Raw genomic sequence first — 13,767 nt, forward strand, 5'->3', positions numbered from 1 at the left:
TGCACTATATTTTATTCCAAAATTCAAATATAACCGATGTCAAAGTATAAATACTATACATAGACAAAATAAACATTTATATGGTGGTAGGAATGGGAAGAAGAAGTGAAAATGATGGTAGGAAGGGGAAGAAGAAGTGAAAACCATACTTCTCAATGAATATGTAATTCTTTCACTTGTGTGGCTAAAAGATCCTAGGAAATATCTTTTTCAAGATAAATAAACAAAGTCTACCGATTATTCCCACCATTTTTTTCCCTCCAACCAAACAGCCCATTAGAAAACTTTTGAAACAAACCGGGCCTAACATCTCTAAAACCTTAAACTAAGGTTTAAGTTAAGGGCATTTGTGTAATTATGCCAATGGCATTTAAGTAAATAATCTGCAGTAGTATTTTTGAAATTAACTCAATATTCTTTTGTGTTAGGACTTTATGTGAGGGAAAACTTGGTTGCAGCCGCACAGAACATCATAACACTTGGAGAGAGAGAGATTCTGCAGCCGTGCAAGGAGAAAACGAAGCTGCTGCTGTGAGTGTTGCTGTCCGGTCTCGGTTCAGTGGTTCCATTCGGCAGTGGGTATTCGTCGCCAGTGTGGGTCTCGCTGGGAGGCAGTTTGTCCAACGGCTGGGCGTTCGATTGCAGAGGTAATTTTCAGCGTATAGAGCTCCGATTCCAGGGGCTGTTTCCGGCGGTTTGGGTCTCGGTCTCAGAGGGTTTAGCCGGTGCGTCTCGGTATAGTGGGTCTCAGAGATTTCATTAGCATCTTACAGATTTCATTAGCATCTTACAGTTGCCTAATCGTTTTGATAGTTATTAGACATAGAAATCTCAGTGGTTAACCAAAATGGCGGCCTTCAATCTCATTGCAAATATGTATGACCCGGCTTTGAAGCCTCGCTTGCTACACAAACTTCTTAGGGAGCACGTTCCTGACGTTAAGCGGGCGTTTAATGATCATTCGGAACTCTCAAGGGTGGTTTCTGTGATCAAAACACACAATCTCCTCTCTGAATCCTCGTCTTCCATGGACCAAAAGCTGATCGATAGCTGGAAATCCGCCGTTGATTCCTGGGTCAACCGCTTGTTTCTTCTTCTCTCAAATGATATGGTATAAGTATGCATCAATATCCATTTAAATCACAAATTTTATTAATATATAGCTTTTGCATAATACTTTTTTTTGTGGGTTTGACTATTTGTTGTCTGGCGGGCTTATGTACAGCGGGAACGAAGGTCTTTGGAACTTGTTGAGTTTCATAACTAATAATCCCAGTGCTGCTTATTGAGAGACAAATTATGGTTACTTTTAGCGCTAAATCTAAACATTGACTACATAAGTATTGATTATGGAGTACAGTGTACAAAATATGCACACTACTTTACTTTTAGGATGGCTAAAACAAAAAGGAGGAGGTTGGGGGGACAAGTTCATACCAACCTATATTGTGGTCTCCTAGACAAAAAATGAAATCCATTGTGATTGTTCCAAAATTCAGTGGTACTTTGTCAGTAAGAAATTGGTGATGACCTGACGTTACAAAAAGTTATCTTAGAAACTGAACATTTGAACCTTGCTTGCATATTTGGGTTTTCATTGACATCCAGGAAGATAGGAAATGATATTATGCCTTTATTCTTTTTTAGATATTACTAAACTTTTTGTGGTTGACTAACTTTAGCATCCAATCTTTCTAAAGCCTGATAAATGTTGGGCGGGAATCATTTTACTTGGAGTGACTTGTCAACAATGTAGCTCAAGTCGTTTCTTGGCATCATATACAGAATGGCTTCACAAGCTTTTACCACACATACAGGTAACGGTTAATCTATTATTGGTTTGATTCTCTAATATTTAGCTACATGTATTAAGTGGTGAAAATGTTAAATGATAATGTATGTATGAAGAAGAATAAGTGTTACATCAGACAAAATTAGTGGTTCTATCAGAACTAATATACCGGTGACTGTTCGTGGGGCAGATTATTGCGATAATTTAACTGTGTTTTAGCATGTGATGTACCTGGATCGTTTTTAATAGTCGACCTATTTGAATACAGTTAATATGGTTCTGACATCTGGACATGATTGGTTGTAAAATATTCATAGAAAAGAAATCTGGATATGATTTGTTACAACCTAAGTGATCACTGCTCCTTGGAAAGAATGCAAAATAACATATTGGAGGCATGCGATTAATTAGCATAAGATAGCCTTTGGCCATACACTAATGATTATAGAGCTAGGGAAGGAACTGTGGCAAAGTTATTTTTGAGCATTGTTATCTGAGAGTTGGTCATGGTGGTTGATGTAAGAGTGTGAACCAAGGGATAATCTAATAAAATTAATGCAGTTCATTTTATCAAGTGCTATACAAAGTGCAATTCTCTCTCTCTCTAGAAACAAAAGAATATATTGATCATACAAAGTGCAATGCAGTTGCAGAACAATGTCAACTTCCTTCTTTTGCTGTTCCTTTTATTTATACTGTTTCTCCTTTAGCTTTACAACTCATAGTCATCAATGCTTTTTTATACTTGAATGCTACTAAAAGTTTTGCACTACCTCATTGTTTTTTGTGCTTTCTATTGTTCAATAGACAGATTCTCAGTTTCTGAAGGTGGCCTCTTGTGCTTCAATCTCAGATTTATTCTTGAGGTATATCTTCATAACTTCATTTGACCTTGACAGAAATCTATCATACGTAGTCGGTCACTCGAACACAATTTTATTTATTTATTTATATATATATATATATATAAAATGGTAATAATTTCATTGATAAGATGAAATTATAAAAGGATGACCTATCAGTAGGATTACAAAGAACTCTCCCATTGAGCGATAAAAGATACTAAATCGTAATTTTAAAAAGGGGAACCAATTTGCCCCTAGTGAGGGTCATATATGTCACTCATACAAAAATTGATTAGTTAAATATACCCTTTCCAAAAGCGAAATATCTGTGTTAAGCTTTTTGCATATTTAACTGAATATCCACTTAGGATTTGTATATGGTCATTTCTATATTGGTTTTTATTGAAAAATAAAGGGTAGAAGAAAGAAGACAAGATCTACGTGGAAAACCCTAGATCAGGGAGAAAAAACCACGATAGAGAGTTTTTATTAATTTTGTTATACTACAAAGCACCCAGACCCAGATATAAAAAGATATGGCAGAAACCTAAAAATAGTAGAAGCACGTAAAAGACTAAAATGTCCTCAGGGCACACACTCCTTATTTCAACACTCCCCCTCAAGTTGGGACATAAATATTAATCAGACCCAACTTTCTAACACAAATAACGAAGCTCTATCTTAGTAACCCTTTGGTGAGAATGTTAGCAACCTATTGACTTGACGAGAGGTAGGGAATACAAATGTTGCCACTGTCTAGTTTCTCTTTAATAAAGTGTCTGTTAATCTCAACATGTTTTGTTCTATCATGTTGCACTGGATTGTTGGCGATACTGGTAACTACCTTATTATCACAGTAGAGTTTCATGGGATCATGGCTGTTCTGGTGGAGATCAGATAAGACTTTCTTCAACCATATCTCTTCGCATATCCCTAGACTCATAACCCTGTATTCTGCCTCAGCTCTACTTCAAGCAACCACACCTTGTTTCTTACTCTGCCAGGTAACAAGGTTACTCCACACAAAGGTACAATATCCTGACATTGATTTTCTATCTATAATGGATCCTGCCCAATCTAAATCAGTATAAGCTTCAATGCATCTATTGTCGTGTTTTCGGAACATTAAGCCCTTTCCAGGAGTACACTTTAAATACCTCAGAATTCGAGTAACAGCCTGCATGTGTTTCTGGCATGGAGCCTGCATGAACTGACTGACCATGATAACATTAGGATATATCTGGTCTCGTATGAGACAGGTAAATCAATTTCCCCACGAGACGCTGGTACCTTTCTTTATTCATTGGAACCCCTTCAATAGAACTTCCCAGTTTAGTATTGACTTCAATGGGAGTATTAACAAGTTTACACCCTGTCATCTTGATTTCCCTCAACAGGTCCAGAGTGTATTTCCGTTGAGACATGGATATTCCGTCCTTCGATCTTGCTACCTCCGTACTAAGAAAGTATCTTAGACTACCAAGGTCTTCGATCTCGAATTCACCTGCCATACTCTGCTTTAATCTGTCAATCTCTGCTATATCGTCTCTTGACAAAACTATATCATCAACATATACAATCAGAACAACAATCTTCCCAGATTCAGATCTCTTTGTGAATAGAGTATGATCAAAATGTCCCTGACCAAAACCTTGGGACTTAACGAAGGTAGTGAATCTGTCGAACCACGCTCTTGGAGATTGTTTCAAGCCATATAAAGACTTCCTGAGTTTGCAGACCTGATTGTCAAATTTTGCTTCAAACCGGGGGCTCATATAGACCTCTTCTTCTAACTCACCATTCAGGAAAGCATTCTTTACATCAAGTTGATGGAGGGACCAATCTCTGTTAACTGCAACTGAGAGGACTCGAATTGTGTTCAGCTTCACTACCGGAGAGAAGGTTTTTAATTAATCAATCTCATATGTCTGTGTGAATCCTTTAGCAATCAGCCTGGCCTTGTATCTATCAAGAGTCCCATCAAATTTGTATTTCATAGTGAACACCCACTTGCATCCGACGGTTTTATGGCCTTTAGGGAGCACAGCCAGATCCCATGTTTTATTCGTTTCAAGCGCTCGCATTTCTTCCATAACTGCAGCTCTCCATTCGGGAACTTCCATGGCCTTATGCACATTGCTTGGTATCATTATAATATCCAGGTTAGTAGTAAAGGCCTTAAATCTCAAAGATAAATTACTGTAGGACAAGAAACTCTACATAGAGTGTCTGGTACTTGATCTAGTTCCTATTCATAGAGCAATTGGCAAATCAAGAGTAGTATCATACTCACCAGGTTTGTCTACCTGTTTATCAGTGCTCGGCTGAGAGTAATAATCACACTCACCCTTCTGTTGCAAGCTTTTAGTTCCCTGTGTATCGCTTGATAACTTGTCATCATCGCCAATCTCAACATTGTCAGAGTTCATCACATTGATCGCATCACCCTCAACCACATCACCCCCAACACACTCATTATCCTCAGGAACAGAGGTACCTTGAGCTGGTTCCGGTTCTGACTCTTGGACAACGTTCGGAGGATCAACAGGGGAACTATTTCCTTTCTAAGATTCTTCCTGTAGTAGGTTTTCTAGGGCACCTGTTTTGTAGGAAGGACAGGGTCACTTGTTTCAGAGATAGGCTCAGGAAGAAGGTCTAAAGGAACAAAATAGGTGGTTATGTTAGTCTCTTCACTAGCGGTCTCCCCCTGAAGAGGACTAACGGGAAAAAGGGTTTATCCTCAAGAAAAGTGGTGTCCATGGTGATAAAGTACTTTCGGGAGGAAGGCTGAAAGCGCTTGGAGCCCCGTTGGTGAAGTGGATACCCAAAGAACACACACTTTTGGCCACGAGGAGTGAACTTACTCTGGTGAAGACCATGATTATGAACAAAAATGGTACATCCAAACACCCTAGGGGGACATCAGGGAAAAGACGAGTGGACGAGAACAACTCTTTAAAACACTCAAGAGGTGTTTGGAATTTAAGCACACGGGAGGACATTCGATTGATGAGGTGAGCTGTAGTAAGTACAACATCCCCCAATAGGTATGACGATAAGGACGCAGGAATCATGAGAGATCGAGCCACTTCAATAAGGTGGTGATTTTTTCGCTCAGCTACCCCATTCTTCTGAGGTGTATAAGCACAGGAATTCTGATGGACGATACCCTTCGAAGTCAAAAACTCGCGAAGGGTCTGATCAACAAACTCCCATCCATTGTGACTTCGAAGAATGGCGATTTTAGCATTAAACTGAGTTTCGACAGTGGTGTAAAACTGTTGGAACACAGACGTTACTTCAGATTTGTCAGTAAGGAGAAACACTCAGGTAAGACGGGTGTGATCGTCAATAAAAGTGAGAAACCACCGTTTACGGGACACCGTCGTGATGTTGGATGGACCCCAAATATCACTATGTATTAAGTGGAAGGGTTGGGAAGGTTTATAAGGTTGAGAAGTAAAAGAGACTCTAGGCTGTTTAGCACGAATACAGACATCACAAGACAGAGAGGAAACATTCACATTTTGAAATAAATGGGGAAACAAGTATTTCATATATTGAAAGCTTGGATGTCCAAGACGAAAGTGCCAGAACAAATAATCAGTTTCAGAAACAGTAAAAGAAGATAACAAGCTAGTCCTAGTCAAACTCCTAGAGGGAGTATCATCGGAAAGGAAATATAACCCCCTGTCATGCCGGGCAGTGCCAATCATCGTCCCCGAGCTCAGGTCTTGAAACAAAACATCATCGGGTGAGAAATCAACTCTGCAGTTTAAATCTCTAGTGATTTTACTTATAGACAACAAGTTGTAAGAAATCTTTGGCACATGTAGAACATTCTGTAAAACCAACCCCTGAATCGGAGACAAATGACCTTTCTAGGCAATGGGAGCAAAGGACCCATCTGCAATTCTAAATCTCTCATTTCCAGCACTTAAATCATAGGAGATGAATTGATCAGATGGTCCAGTTAAGTGATCGGTCGCTCTTGTGTCAAGTATCCAGGATTCATTTCCCTCAATAAAGAAATTATAGGACTGAGGAGTACCTGATTGGATAATATTGCCGGTCCCAACAGTACTTGAATCAGTAGAATTCTTCACCTGAGAGTCAGCATCAATAGTCTCACTAACGAGGGCTCTACTGGTCTTAGACTTGTCGTTTGGAGGTCAACCGCGTAATTTCCAGCATTGGTCCTTTGTGTGCCATGGTTTTTTGTAATGTTCACATATAGGAGATTTTCCATTTTGCTTGTCATTCTCAGATTCAGAGGATTTGACCCCAAAGGCAGCAAAATCTATAGGAGAAGTACCGGGATCATTCATAGCGCAACCCACCTCCATAAGGGATGACATCGGTCTGTCCTAGAATTCGAAATTTCGAATTTAAGCCAGCCAGAAAATCATAGATATGGTCAACTTCCTCAATCTTCGAATACTGGACTCCATCAACAGGACAATTCCAGACAACTTCATGACATAGATCCATCTCTTGCCATAACAGAGACAATTTGTTGAAGTACGACGTCATGTCCATGTTCTCTTGCTTGCACTCGTGCACTTGTTTCCGCAACGTATAAAGTCGTGAAACATTCTGCATTTTCGAATACAATTTTTGGATAGCTTCCCAAATATCCCGAGCAGACGCCGAATAGAGAAGAGGCTTTTCAATTTGAGGCTCCATGCTGTTTATCAAAATTGAGCGAAGGAGAGAATCCTCCCCCTTCCATATATGCTCCTGAGGGTCCCCAGGGTTTGGTCTTGGTATCGCCCCAGTCAGATACCCAAACTTATGCCGTCCCTCGAGGACCATTTTAACAAATTGCGACCAGGAGAAATAATTCTGGCCGTTAAGTTTTTCTCCGATGGTTACCCCTGCAGAGTGTCTGTGTCTCACAGAACCAGACATGAGATTCGTAATAGGTAAAGTAGGATAAGCAGTTATTGGGTTTTCTGAACATAATGGATTGCCAGAATACGAATCTGGATGGGAAGCCGCGAGTGCGGAAATCTGTTGCTGTGACCTCGTCAACTGTTGTTGGAATCCAACGGCGCTGCCATAACCCACTGACTCAACTTGAGGGGAATTAAAAGTAGGCATGGGATGCTTCTGCCCATAGGCCCCTGAACAAAATGTCTTGACAAACATGAATGAGGAAGCATGAACCAACTGGACATAAGGGTGGACTGACGGTTGGCTTGATGAACCAGGCAGAGGCACCAAACCCTGGAGGCCGTCGGGGATTGTTGTAGCGTTGGTGGTTGGTCCCAGCGTCGGCGTCGCTTGGTCGATCGGCTGAGAAGGAGACCAAACCCAACTCGGTTGTTGCGCGAATGATGGGATGGGGTCGATCGAAGGTTGAGCTGGTGCTGCGCGATGGGGTCGATTGAAGGATGGGGTTGCGCGATTGTGTGGCTGAGCGATTGGTGCTGTGCGAACAAAGGGCCACTGACTTGCTGGTGCTACGCGATTGAAGGGCCGACTGGCTGGATCTGCTGCGCAGCTGAGGCCGAACTAGGGATGGGTGGCAACTTCTGCTCTAGACGGCTGCGGATGTAGTTGCATTGGGCCAAGAAAGGACCGGAGGTAACGATCAACCACAACCCTAATTTCTGCATTCTGTGAATTTTCCGCCGAAGTCCCATCATCTGCTGAGTTGATGATTGAATTTCTTCTATCCCAGCTAAGGTTTCATCACCTTGCTCTGATACTATATTGAAAAATAAAAGGTCTAAAAAAGAAGACAAGATCTACATAGAAAATCTTAGATTAGGGAGAAAAAACCACGAGAGTTTTTATTAATTTTGTTACACTTACAGACCCAAATATAAAAAGATCTAGCAAAAACCTAAAAATAGTAGAAGCACGTAAAAGACTAAAACACCCTTAGGGCACACACTCCTTATTTCAACAGTTTTGAGATCTGCAGATTCAACTTTTCAAAACTGGCTTGAGAATAATAGACAACATAATCAAATCCTGGAAGTTATTACTTTTTAGTTAAATATACCCTTTCCAAAAGCGAAATATCCATGTTATGCCTTTTTTGAAAGTTGCTTTTGGAGAGTATTACTAAACAGCCTCGTAGGGTTTGTTTATAGTCATTTCTACATTTACTTTGTGGTCTGTGGATTCCACTATAAAATGGTGACTTAAGAATAATAGACAACTGGTTGAATCACATTCTGCAAGTTATTACTATTAATTCATTTTGTTGCCAACCCGAGCATAGAACTATTGGTTAAGACATATATCCCACCTCCATATGTTGTTGAACTTAAAAATAAAAATTGTCTATTTTTTAAAATATAAAATAACCACTTTCATTGAGAAAAAATGAAAAAAATTTTCTATAACTTTTAAGTAATATGCTTGACCATAATATGGCTGGTTTCCTGACTTTTAAAGATATATCTTTTACAAATTAGATTGGGTAGATTTCAAAGTGAAAAGAAAGATGGGACTTCTTGTGCTGGGAAGGTCATTCAACCAGTTATGAAGCTGTTGCATGATGATGATACAGAAGCTGTTTTGGTAAGTAGCACAGGTGAACGCACATTGTTCATGGACTATTTTCATGCGTTCATGAGCTAAATAATTTTGTAACAATGATATTTTAATTATCTATGCCAACCGAGATCCGCTTTTGTAAATTCCTTGGGCTTTTGTGGAACTCCTCATCTCTCCTTTTGTACACTTTGCTTGGTAATGGTAGTTGCAACTTTCGTTTTCAAATATATAATTATCTGCATGTTGGTTGATGCAGGACACTTCAGTTAATCTATTATGCAATCTGATAGCTTTCTTCCCCTTTACAATCCAGCGTCATTATGACTCTGTAAGTGCTTTATTGAATAATGCGATGTTGATTCTGTTATAAATTACGTTTGTGGGAGTATTGATAGCTTTCTGCCTTTTCTGTTCACTGGTGGTGTAATCTAAGTTGCAGAAGTTTTATTTATTTATTTATTATTATTATTTCTAATTTAATTTATTTTTTATTTTTTCCTCACAAAAAAACTGCATAAGAAACTGGAGAGAGAGAGTATTACCAATAGGAGCTAAAAAAATTGAATATTCTCCCACAACTGCACCCAACATCTCGGCACATATGTCTTCATGTTGTCAGCATGTTATTTATCTATAGATCACTATCTTTGTAATTGAAAAAACGACAAAGGGTAAATCCCATGCAAAAAAAATTTAATGTTGAAATTATTGATTATGTTTATTCCTGATGAATTGAATATTAAGATCTTTTGTAGGCTGAAGCTGCAATTGTTTCAAAAATATTTTCAGGAAAGTGTAGTTCTAACATGCTGAAGGTACCGTGCCTCTTCTGTATTTTTTTAATACAAAATATCACTACAAACATCAAATTTCCCCCTTAATTTTCTCTGTTTCACATACCAAATTTAGAAGCTTGCCCATTGCCTGGCATTGCTTCCAAAATCAAAAGGAGACGAAGATAGCTGGTCTTTACTAATGCAGAAGATATTGTTATCCATCGACGGTCACTTGAATGAGGCCTTCCAAGGCATTGGTGAAGGTATACTGAACTGTAAAACAAATAAAGCTATCTCAATTTATGAAAATAGTGAGAATGATGCATTTGAATGTTTCTGTAGATTCAAAACGCAATGAAGTTGCAAGGTTACTGGTTCCACCAGGAAAAGATCCTCCACCACTTTTAGGTTGTAATTCATTGTCTGAAGGTTCCTTAGACAAACTAACGAAGAGCTCAGAGCGAACATTAACATCAAGTATTTCAACCTTGATGCTTTGCTGTTCCACAATGATAACAAGGTCATACAACCATCAGGTAGCATCATGTCATTCATTCTCTTTTTTTTTTTTTTTTTATTGTTATGCTCGTCTTAAAAGAGTAGTTTGACTCAATATGAATCTATGTATATCTACCATGAGATCTCACTTTATTAATTAATATAATGAAATAAAGAAGAAAAGTGATGTTATTTCAATATTTTATATGTACTTTATCAGGTGGCAGTTCCCATTCGCCCTTTATTAGCTCTTGTTGAGAGAGTGCTGACGGTGGATGGTTCTTTGCCACCCACTTCAGTACCATTTATGACATCTCTGCAGCAAGAGTCAATGTGTTCAGAACTTCCGGCACTGCATTCAGACAGTTTGGATCTCCTCATTGCCATCGTTAAGAGCCTTCGCAGGTAAGGCATCTATTATTCAACTACAGGAACTATATACCATAAAACCTTAATGCAGAACCAGACTCTTTCAGTAATTAATGCCAATCCATAAATATATGCTTTCTTCCACCTCTACAAGATGCAATCCAGGACGATCTTTCATGTTTGTATGAATACGAAAATGATCCAATAGCAATACAAAGTCTCTACTTAGTTTACTTACTAGGAGGAAAATGTGTGAACCCGAGCCAGTCAATTATCACTACAAATATGGATGCTAAATTTTTGTTTCTATATTTATTATTAAATTCCTTTGCAGTCAATTGTTACCACATGCTGCATCAATTGTACGACTCATTGTGAAGTACTTCAAGAAGTGTGTCTCTGCAGAACTGAGAGTAAAAGTCTACGCAGTTGCTAAGTCATTGATGATGTCTTTGGGCGTTGGTAAGATTTATTCTGTGTTTCATTTGGCACGGATATTATTATAATTATTGTTTTAATGTCTATATGGAAATATTGTTTTGGGATGTATACTTATTCAACGCCGCATTTGAGTCAGGAATGGCTGCATCTCTTGCACGAGATGTGATTGACAATGCACTAGTTGATTTGAACCCTGTTGATAATGAGAGTTCTGATCCATCTAGTGTGAATCCAAAGGATACGCAAAGAGAATTGCTGCAACACCATAAGAAGAGAAAACGTCCTTCAGTTCCCACTTCCATGAAAGGGCAGCACGAGAGGCATGAACCAGGGGACGACATTACCAGTAGCAGCTGTATGTCTACCGCAGTCCACTTGAGGATAGCTGCACTTGAGGCTTTGGAGACTCTTCTTACATTGGTGGGCATTATATATGTTATTTGTCTCTTTGGTTAATTATTTTGCATATGAATTTATTAAAAAAGTTATGAATGGGAATATTTTTGGTTCGGTTGTGTCTGAGACGGTTGTTAACTGCTAACTACTTTATTTATTTTTCGTTTATTATTTGTATAGGCTGGTGCTTTGAGATCTGAAGAAGGGTGGCGTGCAAAAGTTGAACATCTTTTAATAACAGCTGCAACATCTTCTCTTGAATGGCCGCGAGCCTCAGACGACGTCTTTTTCCAAGCTAATGTATCTATTGAGGTTTGGGTGGATTATCAGTTGGCGGCATTTCGTGCACTACTGGCTTCATTTTTGTCTGCTGTCCATGTACGCCCACTGGCTTTGGCTCAAGGTCTTGAACTCTTCCGTAAAGGTAAATCTCTTTTGATATTTCATTTGATCATGTGAAAGGTTGGTTTGAGAGCGAAGATGCTAACTCCCGTTATTTATGAGTCAAACTGCAGATGTTTATTTGAAAACATGAACTGCGAAATAATGAAGACTACTTCAAGGCGGTTTGCTAGGATCATGAAATTGGGAAACTACTTATTAAACTGAAATTATGTTCATGATCTGTGAACTTGCCTTGGAATGCTAATCAAATAAAATACCTTCATAACATTTTTCCTGTATGAGTACTCGCATAATATCACCGCGTCGCCCACCCAAAAAAAAAAAAAAGAAAAGAAAAAAGATCTACCTAAGAAATTCTGCAGCCTTATTCTTGTTTATAATTGAAGTATAATTAGCTTGTTTCCAGTTAATTAAAATTTTGCTTTGGTAAGATAACATCTGATTTACATGATTTTTTAAATCACTGTTTTCTGATAGGCATTTTCTTCTTCAGGTAAACAAGAAAATGGAACTAAACTTGCTGAATTCTGTGCCCATGCTCTCTTAGCCATGGAGGTCCTGATACATCCGAGGGTCCTTCCCCTCTCGGATTTCTTGCCGGTGCGCTTGAGCTCTCCTGAACCACAAGCTGCCTATAAATTCCAGGAAGATATGTACTTCGGTAGTATGAACTCTAGCAAATTGTTGAAGGTCGACATGCAAAGCATGGAGCAGAGTGCCCCCAAGTTGGTCGATGATTTCTTTTATGATAGAGGAGTTGCAGATGACATTGAAGAGGCTCCAATTAGAGATGCAGGTAATGTGCTACATAACGATGAAATGACATATAACACCTCAAATGATATCGAAAAGGAGCCCTCTGCAAATGGCCTGGCGAATATAGAAACACCCAAGAGGACCGAGCAGGCCACTGCAGCAGCCATCTCAGAAGTAGGGGTTGTAGAGCAAGATGATGTTTTTACTAATGCGAGTATGAATAGTTCCCCCATGTCATCAAAATCTGATAAGATCGAAGATTTCAAACGTGATCCGGGCTCAAATTTATTGCCAGAAGATGACTTCCCTGATATTATTGATGCAGATCCTGATACGGACTATGAAGAGTGAAAAAGGTACTGTCAATCTGGACTCAATTTTGTAGCTTTAAGGGTGTTAAAGAATTCAAGATTAATTATTATTGTTGTGTTCTATTTCACGTCACCATAGATGGTTTGAGCTTATTATCGAGATTAGCTATGTATATAAACAGGTGGAAGTTGACAAATTGAAAAAGCTTTGGTTCTGACACTCATTTTTTGGTCATAGAATGAAATTTCATTTGCTTAGTTTCGATGAATTTTCTGAGTCATTGTTAATTTGTTCATTCCTAGAGGACATGACTACCGAAATAAACTGTGTTGATAAATATCTAGGGGTTAAATAATAGAAGAATAGTCATAGATTATAGATAGGTTTCAATTGTGCTCTTAAGATTTGATGATCTAATTTTTCAAGAAATACCTTTCGAGAGTTTATGTATTGAGATTGAAGGGATTTGTAATATATATTATTTTATTTGACGCGAGAACTAATTTGTAAAAATTAATTCTATTTTTAATGTCATAAATTGTGTGTTTTAGAAAAAGTATAAATGATGTGAAGGATGTCATTTGGATTGAAATTAATACTACAAGATAATTGAAATTAGTTAAAGTGAGAAGTGTAATTGGTTAAAAAATACGGCGCACTGGCC

At 38.6% G+C, this 13,767-nt stretch overlaps 1 protein-coding gene across 4 annotated transcripts; it reads left to right on the forward strand.

The window, feature by feature from the left end:
* Positions 1-428: 428 nt before the first annotated feature.
* On the forward strand, positions 429-13,371 carry LOC120081495 (proline-, glutamic acid- and leucine-rich protein 1). 4 transcript variants are annotated; one of them, XM_039036436.1, is made up of 14 exons: positions 429-725; positions 814-1,111; positions 1,701-1,817; positions 2,600-2,658; positions 9,069-9,174; positions 9,407-9,478; positions 9,906-9,965; positions 10,060-10,189; positions 10,269-10,462; positions 10,645-10,829; positions 11,128-11,255; positions 11,371-11,654; positions 11,811-12,054; positions 12,529-13,371. In XM_039036436.1, the coding sequence occupies exons 2-14, from the start codon at positions 848-850 to the stop codon at positions 13,140-13,142; spliced, it is 2,457 nt and encodes an 818-aa protein (XP_038892364.1). In that variant the 5' UTR covers positions 429-725; positions 814-847; the 3' UTR covers positions 13,143-13,371. The 4 variants fall into 4 exon arrangements, with proteins under 4 accessions (XP_038892364.1, XP_038892366.1, XP_038892367.1 ...); XM_039036438.1 differs by having other exon boundaries at positions 821-1,111; XM_039036439.1 differs by lacking the exon at positions 429-725 and having other exon boundaries at positions 973-1,111; positions 2,604-2,658.
* The last annotated feature ends 396 nt before the right edge of the window (positions 13,372-13,767 follow it).

This window comes from Benincasa hispida, chromosome 7 (genome assembly GCF_009727055.1).
Source record: "Benincasa hispida cultivar B227 chromosome 7, ASM972705v1, whole genome shotgun sequence".
NCBI classification, from domain to species: Eukaryota; Viridiplantae; Streptophyta; class Magnoliopsida; order Cucurbitales; family Cucurbitaceae; genus Benincasa; species Benincasa hispida.